We start from the raw sequence: 14,765 nt of genomic DNA, 5'->3' as shown, positions 1-14,765 counted from the left end.
GGAATTCAATAGGTGGCAGGGACTCAACCACCTGTTGCCTCCCAGGTGTGCATTAGCAAGAAGCTGAAATGGAATGGAGCCGGGACTTAAACCCAGGCACTCCTAAATGGGGATGTGGGAAACCCAAGCAGCATCTTAACCACGGCACTAAATGCCTACCCCATCATGTATAAAGGGCAATACAGGGAACGGCACTGTGGCATAGGGTTAAGCTGCCGCCTGCAGTGCCAGCATCCCAAATGGGTGCCGGTTTGAGACCTGGCTGTTCCACTTCCGATCCAGCTCTCTGCTATGACTGGGAAAGCAGAAGATGGCCCAAGTCCTTGGGCCCCTGCACCTGCATGGGAGACCTGGAAGAAGCTCCTGGCTTTGGATTGGGACAGCTCCGGCCATTGTGGCCATTTTGGGAGTGAACCAGGGGTTGGAAGATCTCTCTCTGCACCTCTGCCTCTCTGTAACTCTGCCTTTCAAATAAATAAATAAATCTAAAAAAAAAAAAAAAAAAAAAAAGGCAATACAACAAAAAGATTCAATAAATCATATAAACTGTACAAAAGATGAGCAAAACAGCTGTGGGCCATGAGTTGCACTTTACTTGCTCCCCCACTTCTCATCCAGCTCCCTAGGAGGCTCCCTGGGAGGCAGCAGATGATGGCTCACGTACTGGGTCCCTTCCACCCATGCGGGAGACCCCGACTGAGTTCCACGCTCCTGGCTTCGGTCTAGCTCAGCCCTGGATTTTGTGAACACTGAGTGAACCATCAGATGGAAGCTCGCTCTCAGCCTTTCAAATAAACATTAAAAGACTCAGAATTGGGGTCCAATTATATAAACTGTTAAGTAACTTTTCTTAAAAATACCCTTCAAAAGCATTATCATCATAAGCCAAAACAATTCTAGGTTTATTTTGTATTTTCAGTGCTAATCATTTACATTTTTCTGGTGGTCTATTCATCTCAGTGATTTGTAACATACGACCATCCTTTAACATACTGCTAGTATTTTTCCTGAATTGGAAAATAATCTTTTCTGTTCTTTAATTCCTTATAAATATAGGAGTAAGGGGGCCGGCGTGTGGCACAGTGGGTTAATGCCTTGGCCTGAAGCGCCAGCATCCCATATAGGCGCCGGTTCAAGTCCCGGCTGCTCCTCTTCAGATCCAGCTCTCTGCTATGACTGGGAAAGCAGTAGAAGATGGCCCAAGTCCTTGGGCCCTTGCACCCGCGTGGGAGACCCGAAAGAATCTCCGCTTCGGATTGGCGCAGCTCTGGCGGTTGCAGCCATCTGGGGAGTGAACCATCGGATGAAAGACTTCACTCTCTGCCTCTCCTCTCTCTGTGTAACTCTTTCAAATAAATAAATCTTTAAAAAAAAAAATAAATATAGGAGAAAGAACAAACTCTAGAGCTGGACTACTGGATTCAAAACCTGGCTGACACTTTCTAGCTCTAATACTTTGGCAAATTACTAAACTGGTTTTTGTTACATGTTTGTACACGGGAACACTACCTACCCTCTGATGTCTGTATCAAATGATCTTTTATTCATGTAAATCTAGTTTTTTTTTGTTTTTTTTTTTTTTTGACAGGCAGAGTGGACAGTGAGAGAGAGAGACAGAGAGAGAAAGGTCTTCCTTTGCCGTTGGTTCACCCTCCAATGGCCGCCGCTGCAGCCGGCACACCGCGTTGATCCGATGGCAGGAGCCAGGATCCAGGTGCTTTTCCTGGTCTCCCATGGGGTGCAGGGCCCAAGCACCTGGGCCATCCTCCACTCCCTGGCCATAGCAGAGAGCTGGCCTGGAAGAGGGGCAACCGGGACAGAATCCGGCGCCCCGACCGGGACTAGAACCCGGTGTGCCAGCGCCGCAAGGTGGAGGATTAGCCTATTGAGCCACGGCGCCAGCCCGTAAATCTAGTTTATCAAACATAATAAGCTTGATATAACTGCCACCTATAATGATATCTGTACAGTTACTGTATTTATGAAGTCTTGTTTGGTGATTAAAAATGCATTTAGAACTACCTTTTTATTAGACAAAGGCATAAATCAAAAGTTTCTAACTTTTTATATATGTTAGAAGCTTTATATAACAGTCTTTGGCTACAAAATGTGGTGTAAGTAGTTCAAAATTAATTCTATGAAATATTATATAGTCATACTTCATCTTAAGTCTAAAAATTTTTTAATAGCAATCAAATACAATCACGTTGAAAATCTTTATTTTGCTAAGAAATACAAACAGGACAAAACACTTCACACATTTTAAGTTTTCTGAAAATTTCACAACCATCAACAGTTTCTGTGACAAGCTGTTGTCCTTCATAGTCCAGACAAAGTTCAGATGCCTGACAGTTTACGAAACCCCAACTTTTCTTCCTTTCTCCCCACCAAATTAGTCTTTTCAGAAGTCTTGCCGGATGTTTTCTTTGTTTGCCTCTCCATGTTGCTGCTTAATTTGATAGATTTCATTTTCTAGTTGCACAATTGTCCGTTCAATCTCGTAATTCTTACTGACCAGGGATACCCAACTTAAAAAGGAGAAAGGGGGGAAAAAGGGAAAAATCACTCAATGTAAAATTTCTCTCAGAAACTTTTATTTTTATTAATTTTTTTATTTGAAAGGCAGAGACGGAAGAGAGGGGAGGAGAAGGCAGGGGAGGAGGAGAGAAGACAGGAGAGGAGACAGAGGACAGGACAGGACAGGACAGGAAAGGAGAGGAGAGGAGAGACAGAAACACTGAGCTCCCCCACCCACTGGTTAGGCCCCAGACCCTTGCAATGGGCACACTGCCTATTTGCCAGGAGTTTGGAGCTAAGGCCTGGTCTGCTAGTGGGCGGCAGGAATCTAATCACTTGCGCCATCACTGCTGCTTCCCTTCTGCTTCCCAGGGACTGCGTTAGCAGGAAGCTGGAGTCAGGAATCGAAGCTGAGCACTGAACTCCAGCACACCGATATGGGACACGGGCAACTGAACTGCTTGGCCAAACACCTGCCCCGAAGATCTCATTTTAAAACGTGTAACAGGGGCTGGCTTTGTGGTGCAGTGGATTAAGTGACTGCTTGCAATGTCAGCATCCCGTATCAGAGCATAGGTTCAAGTCCTGGCTGCTTTACTTCTGGATCTAGCTTCCTACTAATGGGTCTGGGAAAGCAGCAGAAGATGGCACAAGTACTTGGGTCCCTGCCACCCACATGGGAGACCCAGATGGAGTTTCTTGTTCCTGGCTTTGGCCTGGCCCAGCCCTGGCTGCTGCAGCCATTTGGGGAGTGAACCAGCAGATTTATTTATTTGAAAGAAGAGCAATGGGGGGAGGCAGGGTTTGAGGGAGGTAGGGAAAAGTGGGAAGAGAGGAAGAGAGACAGAGAGAGAATCTTCCATCCACTGGTTCACTCCCCCAAACTGCAATGGTCAGGGCTGGGCCAGGAGCCAGGAACTCCATCTTCCATCGCCTTCCCTGACAAACAGTAGCAGGAAGCTGGATTGGAAGTGGAACATCCAGGACTTAAACTGGCATCCACATGGGATGCTGGCATTGCAGGCAGCAGCTTAAACCTGCTGTGCCACAGCACTGTCCCCATTTATAAAAAAATGAAATAAAACATATATACAGTTTCACCCAGGGTCATAACACTTTTAAACTTCCACTTTAAAAAACAGGCACGATCATGAGAAAGTAGATTTATTTATTTGAAAGGGTTTACTCCCCAAATGGCCACAACAGCCAGGTCTGAGCCAGGAGCCAAGAATTCCATCCTGGTCTCCACATGGGTGGCAGAGACTAAGCACTTGGGCCATCTTCCACCGCTTTTGCAGGCACATTAGCAGGGAGCTGGTTGGGAAGTAGAGTAGCCAGGACTAGAACTGGCACTCCAACAGGGGATGTTGGCATTGCAAGTGGCAGGTTAACTTGCTGTACCATAATGCTGGCCCCTTCATTACTTCTTACAACTGCATGTAAATCTACAATAACCTCAAAACAAAATGTTCAACTCAAAAAGAGGCAAAAAATTAGAAACAGAAGAATAAAAAGAGATTGGATAAGATATAAGAGAAATAAAAAAATCAAGGCAAAGGCAATAGTTCCAGAAAGATGGTGGGGAACATTCTCCAATTGAAAACTCTAACCCAGAACCAAGAAGTCTCCCTTTTCACTGAAAAAATCTTTAGGACAATAAAAAGAGACATACAGTCTAAGAGACAGATAGCATGGGTACATGGACATGGAGCGAAGTGCAAAAAAGGAGATAAAGGGAGGAAGGGCAGGGAAGTAGCAAAGGAAAAGGAAAAATGACAACAAATTCATGACTATATTTAGAGGTTTGTACAAATGTAAAAACAAAAGGGAAAAAAATCTAAGGCACAAATGATCAAGTATGGAGTTTCCCTTCCTGTAAGATTTTAAACATTAATATTTTTCCTCTTAAAAGGAGAATATAGGTGGAATTCAATTCAGAGCCAGAAATACTGAGCTAAAAGCACAGTGCTTTAAGACCAGGAGTACTTAGTGATTGGATTCTTGTAACTCTCATTGCTTTCTAAGTCTACCTCCCAGGAGGAGGCAGGCAGTGAAGGGTGGACTCAAAAAAAGTCTATTTTTGACACCCAGGTCATCTCGTTTGACTCACTGAATCTTGATCTTGGAATGCACTAATCTAAAAGATAATGGAATTACAGACACTTACTTCGACTCCATTTCTCTTAGTTTAGATCCAGCTGTGAGTTGCATGTTCTTTCGCTGCCAGTTTAAATCTTGAATGTGTTTCCTATAAAAAATTATATGCACAACTCAACTACATTTTAACATAAGACTAAAATCAATAGGAAAAATTCTATTACAAGAGAATCTATCAGAAGTCCTTTCTCCTTGGTAATGCTGTTGAGTTTAATCCCCATTGTGAGGTACTAAGAGGCTGGAAACTTCACCCAACTGTGTTTACAGCTGGGGCCTCTGGATGTGATTAGGATTACACAGCTGAGTACCGGTGGTTTTACACAGCCCAGAACACGCTCAGACGCACTTGTATGTACCACCTGATGACTCTCCTAGCAACAAGGCCAGAACCAGACAGCCCCTTAGTCGTGGGCCTTTAGAATTGTGAATCAAAATAAACCTCTTTTCTCTGAAACTTACCCAGTCGTGGTACTGTGTTCATAGCAGTACAGAGTGGGTGTCCCCCCTCTTTCCTGTATGTACTCGTGCATGTACACATTCATTTTCAATGTAAACCAAGATACACATGGTTTTCTGCAACTTTTTCCTCCTCCAGGGTGTCTTGTACGTCTCAGACTTGCAAGCTGCAAATGGCCTGGCAGAGAAGATTTCAGACCTCAAACCTAACTCTCCCTCACTCAGGCAGGGCTAACCCAGGGCGAGCCGCTGAACAGACTGGACCAGCTGTCTGCTTTCACGCGACTGCAGTCTCCATAGTTGCTTTTTCCTCCCATTCTTTATTAAGGCTTCACCTAAATGTCACTCTAAAGCAATACAAACACCAACTTACCTTAACTTCTGAAGCTCTTTCTGTGCATGTTCAATCATGTGAACTAGATTTCTAAAGAAAGAAAAGGGAAGTCAGTCTAAGGCATGTTAAAACTTATAGTGCCACTAAAAAGTGAACTACTGAGGCCGGCACTGTGGCACAGGTGAAAGCACCTGCAATGGAGTTCCAGCTCCTGATTCCGCCTGGCCCAGCCCGGCCCCTGCAGTCATTTAGGGAGTGAACCAGTGCATGGAAGATCCCTTTCTGTGTCTCCCTCTAACTCTGCCTTTCAAATAAAATAAAAGTGAGCTACTGAGTTCATGGAAAGTCAAGCTTTTCTGTTAAAACACTAAGTATTTATTAAGTTCTCTGGGGCAGGCATTATGTTAGACACTCTATTAAAATTAGCTAATTTAATTTTCACAGAAATTCTCTGAGGCACGATTATCCCAATTTCCCATGTAAGGATACAGGCTTTAAAAGATTACATAACTTGGTTAAGGTGACACACGTGTCAGAGTTGGTTCTATTTCAGGCTTTTTTTTCTTTTTTTTTAAAGATTTATTTATTTACTTGAAAGGCAGTTATAGAAAGGCAGAGAGAGAGAGAGAGGTCCTCCATCCATAGGTTGACTGCCCAGATGGTTGCAACAGCCAGAGTTAAGCCAACCCAAAGGCAGGAGCCAGGAGCTTCTTCTGGGTCTCCCATGCAGGTACAGGGTCCAGGTACAAAGACTTGGGCCATCTTCTACTGCTTTCCCAGGCCATAGCAGAGAGCTGGATTGGAAGTGGAGCAGCCAGGACTTGAACCAGTGCCCATATGGGATGCCAGCACTGCAGGTGGCAGCTTTACCCACTAAGCCACAGTGCTGGCCCCTTCAGGTCTTTTAAACTCTAGAGTCTACCAGTTTGATTTTTCTTAAGCCATCAAAATTTATATTTAATAAGTATATCAAAATTTTCTGTTTCTCCATTTTTTTTCAAGTTTTACTTATTTATTTGAAAGGCAAAGTGACAGAGACAGCTGGAAAGACACACACAGTCATCTTCCATCCACTGGTTCACTCCCCAAATGACTGCAACAGTCAGGTCTGGATTAGGCAGAAGCCAGGAACTCCATCCTGGTCTCCCATATGGGTGGCAGGGACCCTGCTACTTGGGCCAACTTCTTATGCCTTTCCAGGCACATGAGCACCAAGCTGGGTAGCAGCACAGCAGCTGTGACTGGAGCTGGCACTCTGATACAGGACACCAGCATTCCAATCTGCTGCCCACAACACCAGCCTTAGGCCAGGTTCACATCCCTTCTCTGAGCTGCTGTTGTTTATAGAGCACAGCACACAAAATAGACCCTGCCCATGTATTGCCAAAATGGACTACTGGTTACTTGGTGTAGTACTTCTAGTCTAGATAAAGCTTCTTTAGGACAACAATCGCATTTTCCCACTTTGTGAAACACAGCTTTTTGATTGATCTCTATCTTCCATCTCTTCATCTTCCTGATCCCACATCTCCTTCTGTTGCATTGCAATAGACTTGTATTCATAAAGGAAACTGAGTCACCTGCTCCACAGTTTCCCAAATGATGGATTTTGTCACTTTCCACATCTGAACTTTTTCCCCCTAATATAAAGAAATCAAAATCAGCCAAGATGAGTGGATTTTAGGAGTCAGATTACAATGTAAGTCAGATATGTGTTTATTTCCACTAGAAGAAATGGTACATCGTGAGCTAATTCAGTGTGCACAGGGCCTTCAGAGAACATAACACACGAGCAATGAGAATGAACTACGTAAGCACCCCTACATTAAAGATTACCTTCTGTGAATCACACCCTACAGCTCGTTTTCTTATACTACCGTATCGTCAGTGCAATAGTTAAGTCCAGGTCACCTCAGTATTCTTCAACTTTGAGGTGGGTCTCAAAGCAGTGGCCTTTAATATGGATTACTGTTCTGGTTGTAGTTCCAGCACAGGAGCCAAGTCAAGGTCTAGCTGTATTACTTTTATACCGCTTCTCTTCCTAACTTCCGTCCCTTCTTAAAAATACTAAAATTTTGGCTCTGATGCATTTTTTTTTAAAGGGGCAGGTGTGTAGCATAGTGGTTAACACACCATTTGGAACATCTGTATCCTTTATGAGAGCCTGTGGGTTTGAGTCCTGGCTCCACTCCTAATTCTAGCTTCTCACTAATTCATACTCTAGGGGGCAGCAGGTAGTGGCTTGTACTTTGGTCTCAGCCATCCATGTGGGAGACCTGGATTGGGTTCCTGGCTCCTGGCTTTAGCCTCGCCCAGCCCCAGATGTTGTGGCCATTTGGAGAATGCATTCAGCAGATAGGAGCTTCCCTAGGAAAAATGAAAAAGCAAGGTTCTCACTCATTATATACTTTCCAGGCATTACATCCATGCTGTGACATCAGTTCCAGATTCTCAATTCGAACAGCCTGGTGCTCTAGCTGGGCCATAGAATTGTTGACACATTCTTGCCACGCGGTAATGTCATTTTTCTGACCTGAAGATGGGGCTGGAAGCTCGTATCTGAAATTAAATAACGAAATAAAACAAAGCCACAAATCCTGCTGAACCTTTATCCCTCCTCCCAACAGAAAGTGCCACAGGTGTAGGCACTCTGTGAAAACTATGAGACTGAAGATGTAGACCTTGTAGTAAGAAGAAATGGATTTATCCTTGGAAACAATCAACTTATGAATAAGACTTAGCACCATTATATAAAGAAACAGAAAGTTGTTTTACTTCACTGTGGACTAAATAAGCTACATGATATTCATATAAGGGATTGTTATATTAGCTATTAAGTTATATTACCGAAGAATACTTCACTCCTATTTTTGTAAAAACACCTATAACGGATAGAATAATTCTTTGCACGTGGACCCTTCTCCGGTCTCTCGTTTCAAACTATCCAGTCCTCCAACACCACCAGCACCGCCAGCAGCTCACTATAAACAGGGTATTACAAGGGGAATTTTAATTTCAATACTCTCACCGTTTCATACTGAGCAGTTCAATTGGTTGTCGAGCAGCCAGTCTTTCAAATTCATTTCTCATTATGTCAGTCTAGTGGAGAAATCAAGAGAATTATTTCTAAGATCATACTGACAAACTGCAATCATCAAACAATGGAGTTCAGCCTATTCAGTGTTTCTACTTTACAACGCCCACTGCAATGGATCATGTCCCCCTCCTCAACTCTTCCCTCAAGTACATGCTCTCAGGATGGGTGGCAGCACATTTAAAGAGGCCCCAGAGCAGGAGTCCCTAACTTGGTGGTTCTCAATCCCAGCAGCACATCACAATCAGCTGGGAGCTTCAACAGCAACCGTAATTCAAGCCAGTCTCACTCTTCTTCCCTACTCCCACTTAACTGGCTGGAGGTAGAGGCTGGGCACAATATTTTAAAAAATTATTTCATTTATTTGAAAGACAAGTCAGACAGACAAGGCTCTTCTATCTACTGGTTCACTCCCTAAAAGCCTGTAACAGCTGTGTCAGGCTGAGTCAGGAGTCCATGGGTCTCCTGAGGGCATGGCAGGGCCTTAAGTACTTAAGCCAGCACCTACTGTCTCCCAGGGTGTTCATTAGCAGGAAGCTGAAGTCATGAGCACAGCCAGGACTGGAACCCAGGCACTCTTAATTATGGGATGTGGGCATCCTAAGCAGAACTGCTAGACCAAATGCCTGCTCCCAATAATTTTTTTTTTTTAAGATTTATTTATTGATTTCAAAGGCAGAATTACAGAGAGGGAGAAACGGTGTGTGTGGGGGGAGATGCAAGGGGGTGTTGAGAGAGAGATCTTCCATCAGTTGGTTCACTCCCCAAATGATCGCCAACAACCATGGCTGGGCCAAGTTGAGGTCAGGCGCCTCAAACTCCAACTGGGTCTCCTCCTACATGGGTGCAGGAGCTCAAGTACTCAGGCTGTCCTCTGCTATCCCAGGTGCATCGGAAGTGGAGCAGCCAAGACTCAAACTGGTGTCCATATGGAATGCTAGTGTTGCAGGTGGCAGCTTAATTTGGTATGCCACAATGCCAGCCCCACCCCCAATGATTTTTAAATCATCAGTTGACTGTCATTGAAGCAAGGGTTGAGAACTATGGGTCTCAGCATTCACTGACGATAGGGAAAGATGGAACTTAGACAAAATTATTTGATTTAGGGCTATACGCCTAAACCTTCACTTTCTTTTTGGTCTGGCTGCTTTCACACTTTGTTCATTTCAAGCAATGGAGGAGAGGGGAGAAGGAGCGAAGGTACCCGCTTCTGTTACCTGCTCTAGCAATTTAAATGTTCAAAAAAAAAAAAAAGCAGCACAGCTAATGCATCATAAGGCCTAATGCTTGGTCATTATCCTAATTTCTGTTCTGCACATTTCTTATTCTGAATACAAAACTGCTTATGTAAAATATTAATCACAGTAATATTCTGGTTACCCCAGGTAATTCCAATTTTCTGAGGGCTTCAACCATCCTAACATTTAAAGACTAAAGCAAAAAAGCTTTCCAGAAGCTCATGTACCTGTTTAAAGTTTTACATTGGCATTTTTTGTAGGAGAAAAGTGTTTTTTGTGGAGTAGGGGTGACTGTTAAATTATACACAACTAAGAAAATTTAGTTATCTAGCTTTCTGCAGAAAACCAGGGCTTTCTAGCTATAAAATTATGCACACTAACAAACAAGGAAGGAAACTACAGGGGCTGGTGTTGTGGCATAGCAGGTTAAGCCACTGCCTGCGATGCTGGCATCTCATATAGGTGCCTGTTTGAATCTCAGATGCTCCACTTCTGATCCAGTTACCTGCTAATGGCCTGGAAAATCAGTGGAAGTGTTTGGTCCCCTGCCACACACATGGAAGACCCAGAAGAAGCTCCTGGCTTCTGTGGCCATTTGGGTAGTGAACCAGCAGATGAAAGCTCACTGGCTCTCCTTCTCTGTAACTCTTTCAAAATAAATACATCTTATTTATTTATTTGAAAGTCAGAGTTACACAAAGAAAGGACAATCAGAGATAAGAGAGAGGTCTTCCATACACTGGTTCACTCCCCAACTGGCCGCAACGGCTGGAGCTGCGCCTATCTGAAGCCAGGAGCTAGGAGCATCTTCCAGGTCTCTCACACAGGTGCAGGGGCCCAAGGACTTGGGCCATCCTCTACTGCTTTCCCAGGCCATAGCAGAGAGCTGGATCAGAAGTGGAGCAGCTGGGATTTGAATCAGTGCCCATATTGGATGTCAGCATTGCAGGCAGCAGCTTTAGCCACTACACCACAGCGCCAGCCCCCAAAATAAGTAAATCTTAAAAAAAAGAGAGAAACTACAAAAACACTTTACAAGTAACCCTGACCCATGCAGCATAGAAACCCTTGCCTAACTCAACAGATCTGGAATTTTAACTCAATGCTCTCCACAGACTGAGCCAGCATTCATGGATCTAAGTCATCAGAAGAACCGCAGGCCTGCTGGCCATGCAATGAGCATTCATTAAATTCAACTGCTCTGGAAGTTCTTTATATAGTCAGTTATGAATATCTGAGTGCCTATTGTGTACTGTCATAGGCAAATGAAGATATCATGTCTCTAATTTTCTCTATATTTATCAACAATCTGATATTTTCTGAATTACTGTCTCAGTATCTAGAATGTAAGCTGCATGAGAGAACTGACCTTGCTCCCAAATACTTGGCCTAGAACAGACCTTCATAAACAGCTGTTAAATCAATTGATGGAAGAGTGATTTCAAAGGCAGTCTGAAGAATGGTTAAGGTCTTGGTCAACTAGTGGCGTTTCTTAACTGCAATTTTCCCATCTATGGGGATAACGCACATACAGTTATATATAGCTAACAGGGCTGTTCTGTGGACTGAGATGGTAAGCTCAGTACACTATTAGCAGCTATTAGTAAGAAATAACTGAGGCAGGTGTTGTGGTGTGGCAGGTTAAGCCACAGCTTGTGCCACCAGCATCCATATGGGCGCTGGTTTGAGTTCCAGCTGCTCTACTTCTAATCCAGCTCCTGGCTAATGCACCTGGCAAAGTGGAAGACGGCCCAAGTACCTAGTCCCCTGCAACCACGTGGGAGACCTGGCCCAGTCCCAGCGGACTGCTGCGGCCATTTGGGGAGTGAACCAGCGGATGGAAGATTTCTCTCTTCTGTCTCTCCTCTCTATAACTCTGCCTTTCAATTAAATAATTTTTTTTAAATAAGAAATAATCTGTGTACTAATAAAGGTAGGAAGCATACTGTATTAGGTGTGGGGGGGGTGCTGATTAAAGTATTTAAGTCTGTGATTGAAAGGCATCACCTGAAACCTTCAGAAAGCAGTCCAACAAGGAAGCAGTATTATGCTTAGTTCTTAATGGGATAATTTAGGAAACAACACTGAGAAAAAACATGGGAAAACTGCATTTCACAGGGACATCTCTGTCTTACTTAAAATGTAACTTGGGGCCAGCGTTGTGGTGTAGTCAATTAGAGGGGCATCCCACATCAGAGCATTGGCTGGAGTCCTGGCTGCTCAGCTTCTGATCCAGCTCCCTGCTAATGCACCTGGGAAAGCAGAAGATGGTCCAAATATTTGGGCCCTAGCCACCCACATGGGGAGACTGGATGGAATTCTGGGTTCTTAGCTTCAGCCTGGCCCAGGCCTGGCTGTTGCAGTCATCTGGGGAGTGAACCCGTGGATAGATGATCTCTATCTTCTGTCCCTCCCTCCCTGTCACAACACTTTCCAAATAAATACATAAAAAATAAACAAATATGTGCAGTATAAAATGTACTGCAACCATGGCTGGCACACATGATGCTGTATGAGTAAGACTTCAATGGAGCCTCAAAGCTCCTACGGCCTTATGACAACAGAGGGTTCTTAACATTTCACTGTAGCACGCTATGTGTATGTGTGTGTGTGTAGTAATATTGCCACAAACCCACTGTGCTGACAGCAGCATAAAAGTACATGTGTAGCAAATACAACCATGTTCACTACATAATGCTAGATAAACTACGGTGTTACTGGTTCACATATTTACTATACTATACTGTTGTTTTAGAGTACGTTCCTACTTACAAAGGGGAAAAATTACTTTAAAACAGCATGCTGCTATACCTGCTGCAGCCCCATATCTCACCCACTCAATTCCTATGTCTTGATTTCATCAAATGGCCAGTTAGATGTAAGCACACTCTAAGGTTCATACAATGACAAACGCCCAAGGACGCATTTCTCAGAATATGTTCCATCTGTTAACACAGGAATTTACTGCCTCTCAATAATAATGCATGTATTGACATGCTTGACAGAACCCACTAGTCTAGAAATATTAATATTAAAATATAAAATAGGTGTTTGGCCTGGAGGTTAAGACACTGCTTAGGATGCTTGCATCCCATGTTAGGAGTGTCTGGTTGGAGTTTTGGCTCCACTTTGGATTCTGTCCTACTGACACCCTGGGAGGCAGCAGATGATGGCTCAAGTATTGGGTCCTTGCCACCTACATGGGAGACGTGAGCTGAATTCCAGCTTGATCTGGCCCAGCCCTGGCTGTTGCTGCTGTTTGGGGAGCTGGACAGCAGGTTAAGAGATTTCTTTCTCTGCATCTCAAGTAAATAAAAATTGCATAAATAAAAAAATAGAGAAGATGTTTTACTTCTCACTTTGCCGATTGGACCTTAAGGATTCTCTTGGGTGTACTTGTAGGTTAAATATTTAAAGTCGGATCTACTTAAACAGCCGGCATTTGACATAGAAGGTAAGGCACTGAGTACCTGGGTTAGGTTTCTAGCTTCAGCTCCTGATTCAGCTTCCTGCCAGTGCAGACCCTGGCAAGCAGCAGTGATGTCCCTCGGGTAACTGGGTTCCTGCCACCCACATCAGACACCCAGCGTTCCCGTAGGCATCTGGGCATTGAACCAGCTGCTGGGGGCTCTCTCTCTCGAACATTTTATTTAAAAAGAGCTTAAAATAACTAAAGCAAACGGTATATATTTAAACACGGTTTGTCCACTTCAGTCGTTGGCACATTCTGTAGATAGCTAGGTTTCCATATAAAAGCCGCCCTCCAGTGGCCCCAAAGGGCACAGGCTATTTTATATAAATAAATAAAACCCTGGATCACTTGCGGCATAGTGGACCTTAGGGAGTAAAATATTTGAGAATTTACGCACGGACACTATCTTTAAAAAAACAAAGAAGTACTAATTTTTACATTAAGTGAGAGCTCGCGAGGCCCCATGGGTATCTAAAGAACCCCGGAGGCCGGCGCCGCGGCTCACTAGGCTAATCCTCCGCCTAGCGGCGCCGGCACACCGGGTTCTAGTCCCGGTCGGGGCGCCGGATTCTGTCCCGGTTGCCCCTCTTCCAGGCCAGCCCTCTGCTGTGGCCAGGGAGTGCAGTGGAGGATGGCCCAGGTGCTTGGGCCCTGCACCCCATGGGAGACCAGGAAAAGCACCTGGCTCCTGGCTCCTGCCATCGGATCAGCGCGGTGCGCCGGCCGCAGCGCGCCGGCCGCGGCGGCCATTGGAGGGTGAACCAACGGCAAAGGAAGACCTTTCTCTCTGTCTCTCTCTCTCACTGTCCACTCTGCCTGTCAAAAAAAAAAAAAAAAAAAAGTAAAGAACCCCGGAGACGACTGATCTATCATCTACCCGGCTGATTGCAGTAGACTGATGCCTCTCCGACAGCAGTTAACGCTAGGATTTAACATTCACTTACGTAGCTAACGCTCTCAATTCAAAACAAAGGGCCACAGGAATTCCTGTCCGTACGCTGCGTTCAAGGCATCGCACTTACTTCAAAAGCAGAATAATCCGGGGCTGTCAGGTAGCTCAGGTAGTTTTTAGTGGGTCGGTACCGGCGAGTTTCCTCCTCCACCAGGGCTGCAGCCTAGCAACGAGAACACGGGCCATTGCAGCGCGCTCCCTCCGGCACTGGGCCCGGGGCGCGGGGCAGCCACGCCGGCACCGGGCACTTACCGCTTCCCGCACACCAGGCGCTTCATAACCTTGATCGAAATACGGCAGCGCGTCCACCACAACCTCTCCGGCCACCAAGCCAGTGCCCGCCATGCTGGGGCACTCGGGTTCGCCTACGTTTCCTGAGTATCCGCCTGCGCTCGTCACTGACGTAACCCTCAACGTTTACGTATCTACTCTGGCGCATGCTCAGTTACTAATTCTGAAGGCCCGCACGCCCGGCCGCGGCGGCGGCTTAGTTTGGGCGGAAGTGACGTCAAGCCCGGATTCCCAAAATCTGCGAAGACCCCCGA

At 45.0% G+C, this 14,765-nt stretch overlaps 1 protein-coding gene across 1 annotated transcript; it reads right to left on the bottom strand.

Annotated features, from left to right (window-relative positions):
- Positions 1-2,165: 2,165 nt before the first annotated feature.
- BCAS2 (BCAS2 pre-mRNA processing factor) lies at positions 2,166-14,596 on the bottom strand. The gene is made up of 7 exons (XM_002715751.6): positions 14,473-14,596; positions 14,291-14,383; positions 8,493-8,563; positions 7,862-8,023; positions 5,504-5,554; positions 4,685-4,765; positions 2,166-2,528 (listed from the first exon to the last, which is right to left on the bottom strand). Exons 1-7 carry the CDS (start codon positions 14,563-14,565, stop codon positions 2,402-2,404), a joined length of 678 nt encoding a protein of 225 aa, XP_002715797.1. The 5' UTR covers positions 14,566-14,596; the 3' UTR covers positions 2,166-2,401.
- Positions 14,597-14,765: the final 169 nt, after the last annotated feature.

This window comes from Oryctolagus cuniculus, chromosome 7 (assembly GCF_051225735.1).
Source record: "Oryctolagus cuniculus isolate XC-2025 breed Fujian yellow rabbit chromosome 7, ASM5122573v1, whole genome shotgun sequence".
Classification (NCBI taxonomy): Eukaryota; Metazoa; Chordata; class Mammalia; order Lagomorpha; family Leporidae; genus Oryctolagus; species Oryctolagus cuniculus.
Note: the sequence above shows the minus strand (reverse complement) of the source record. Positions and strands in the feature narration are given on the sequence as shown.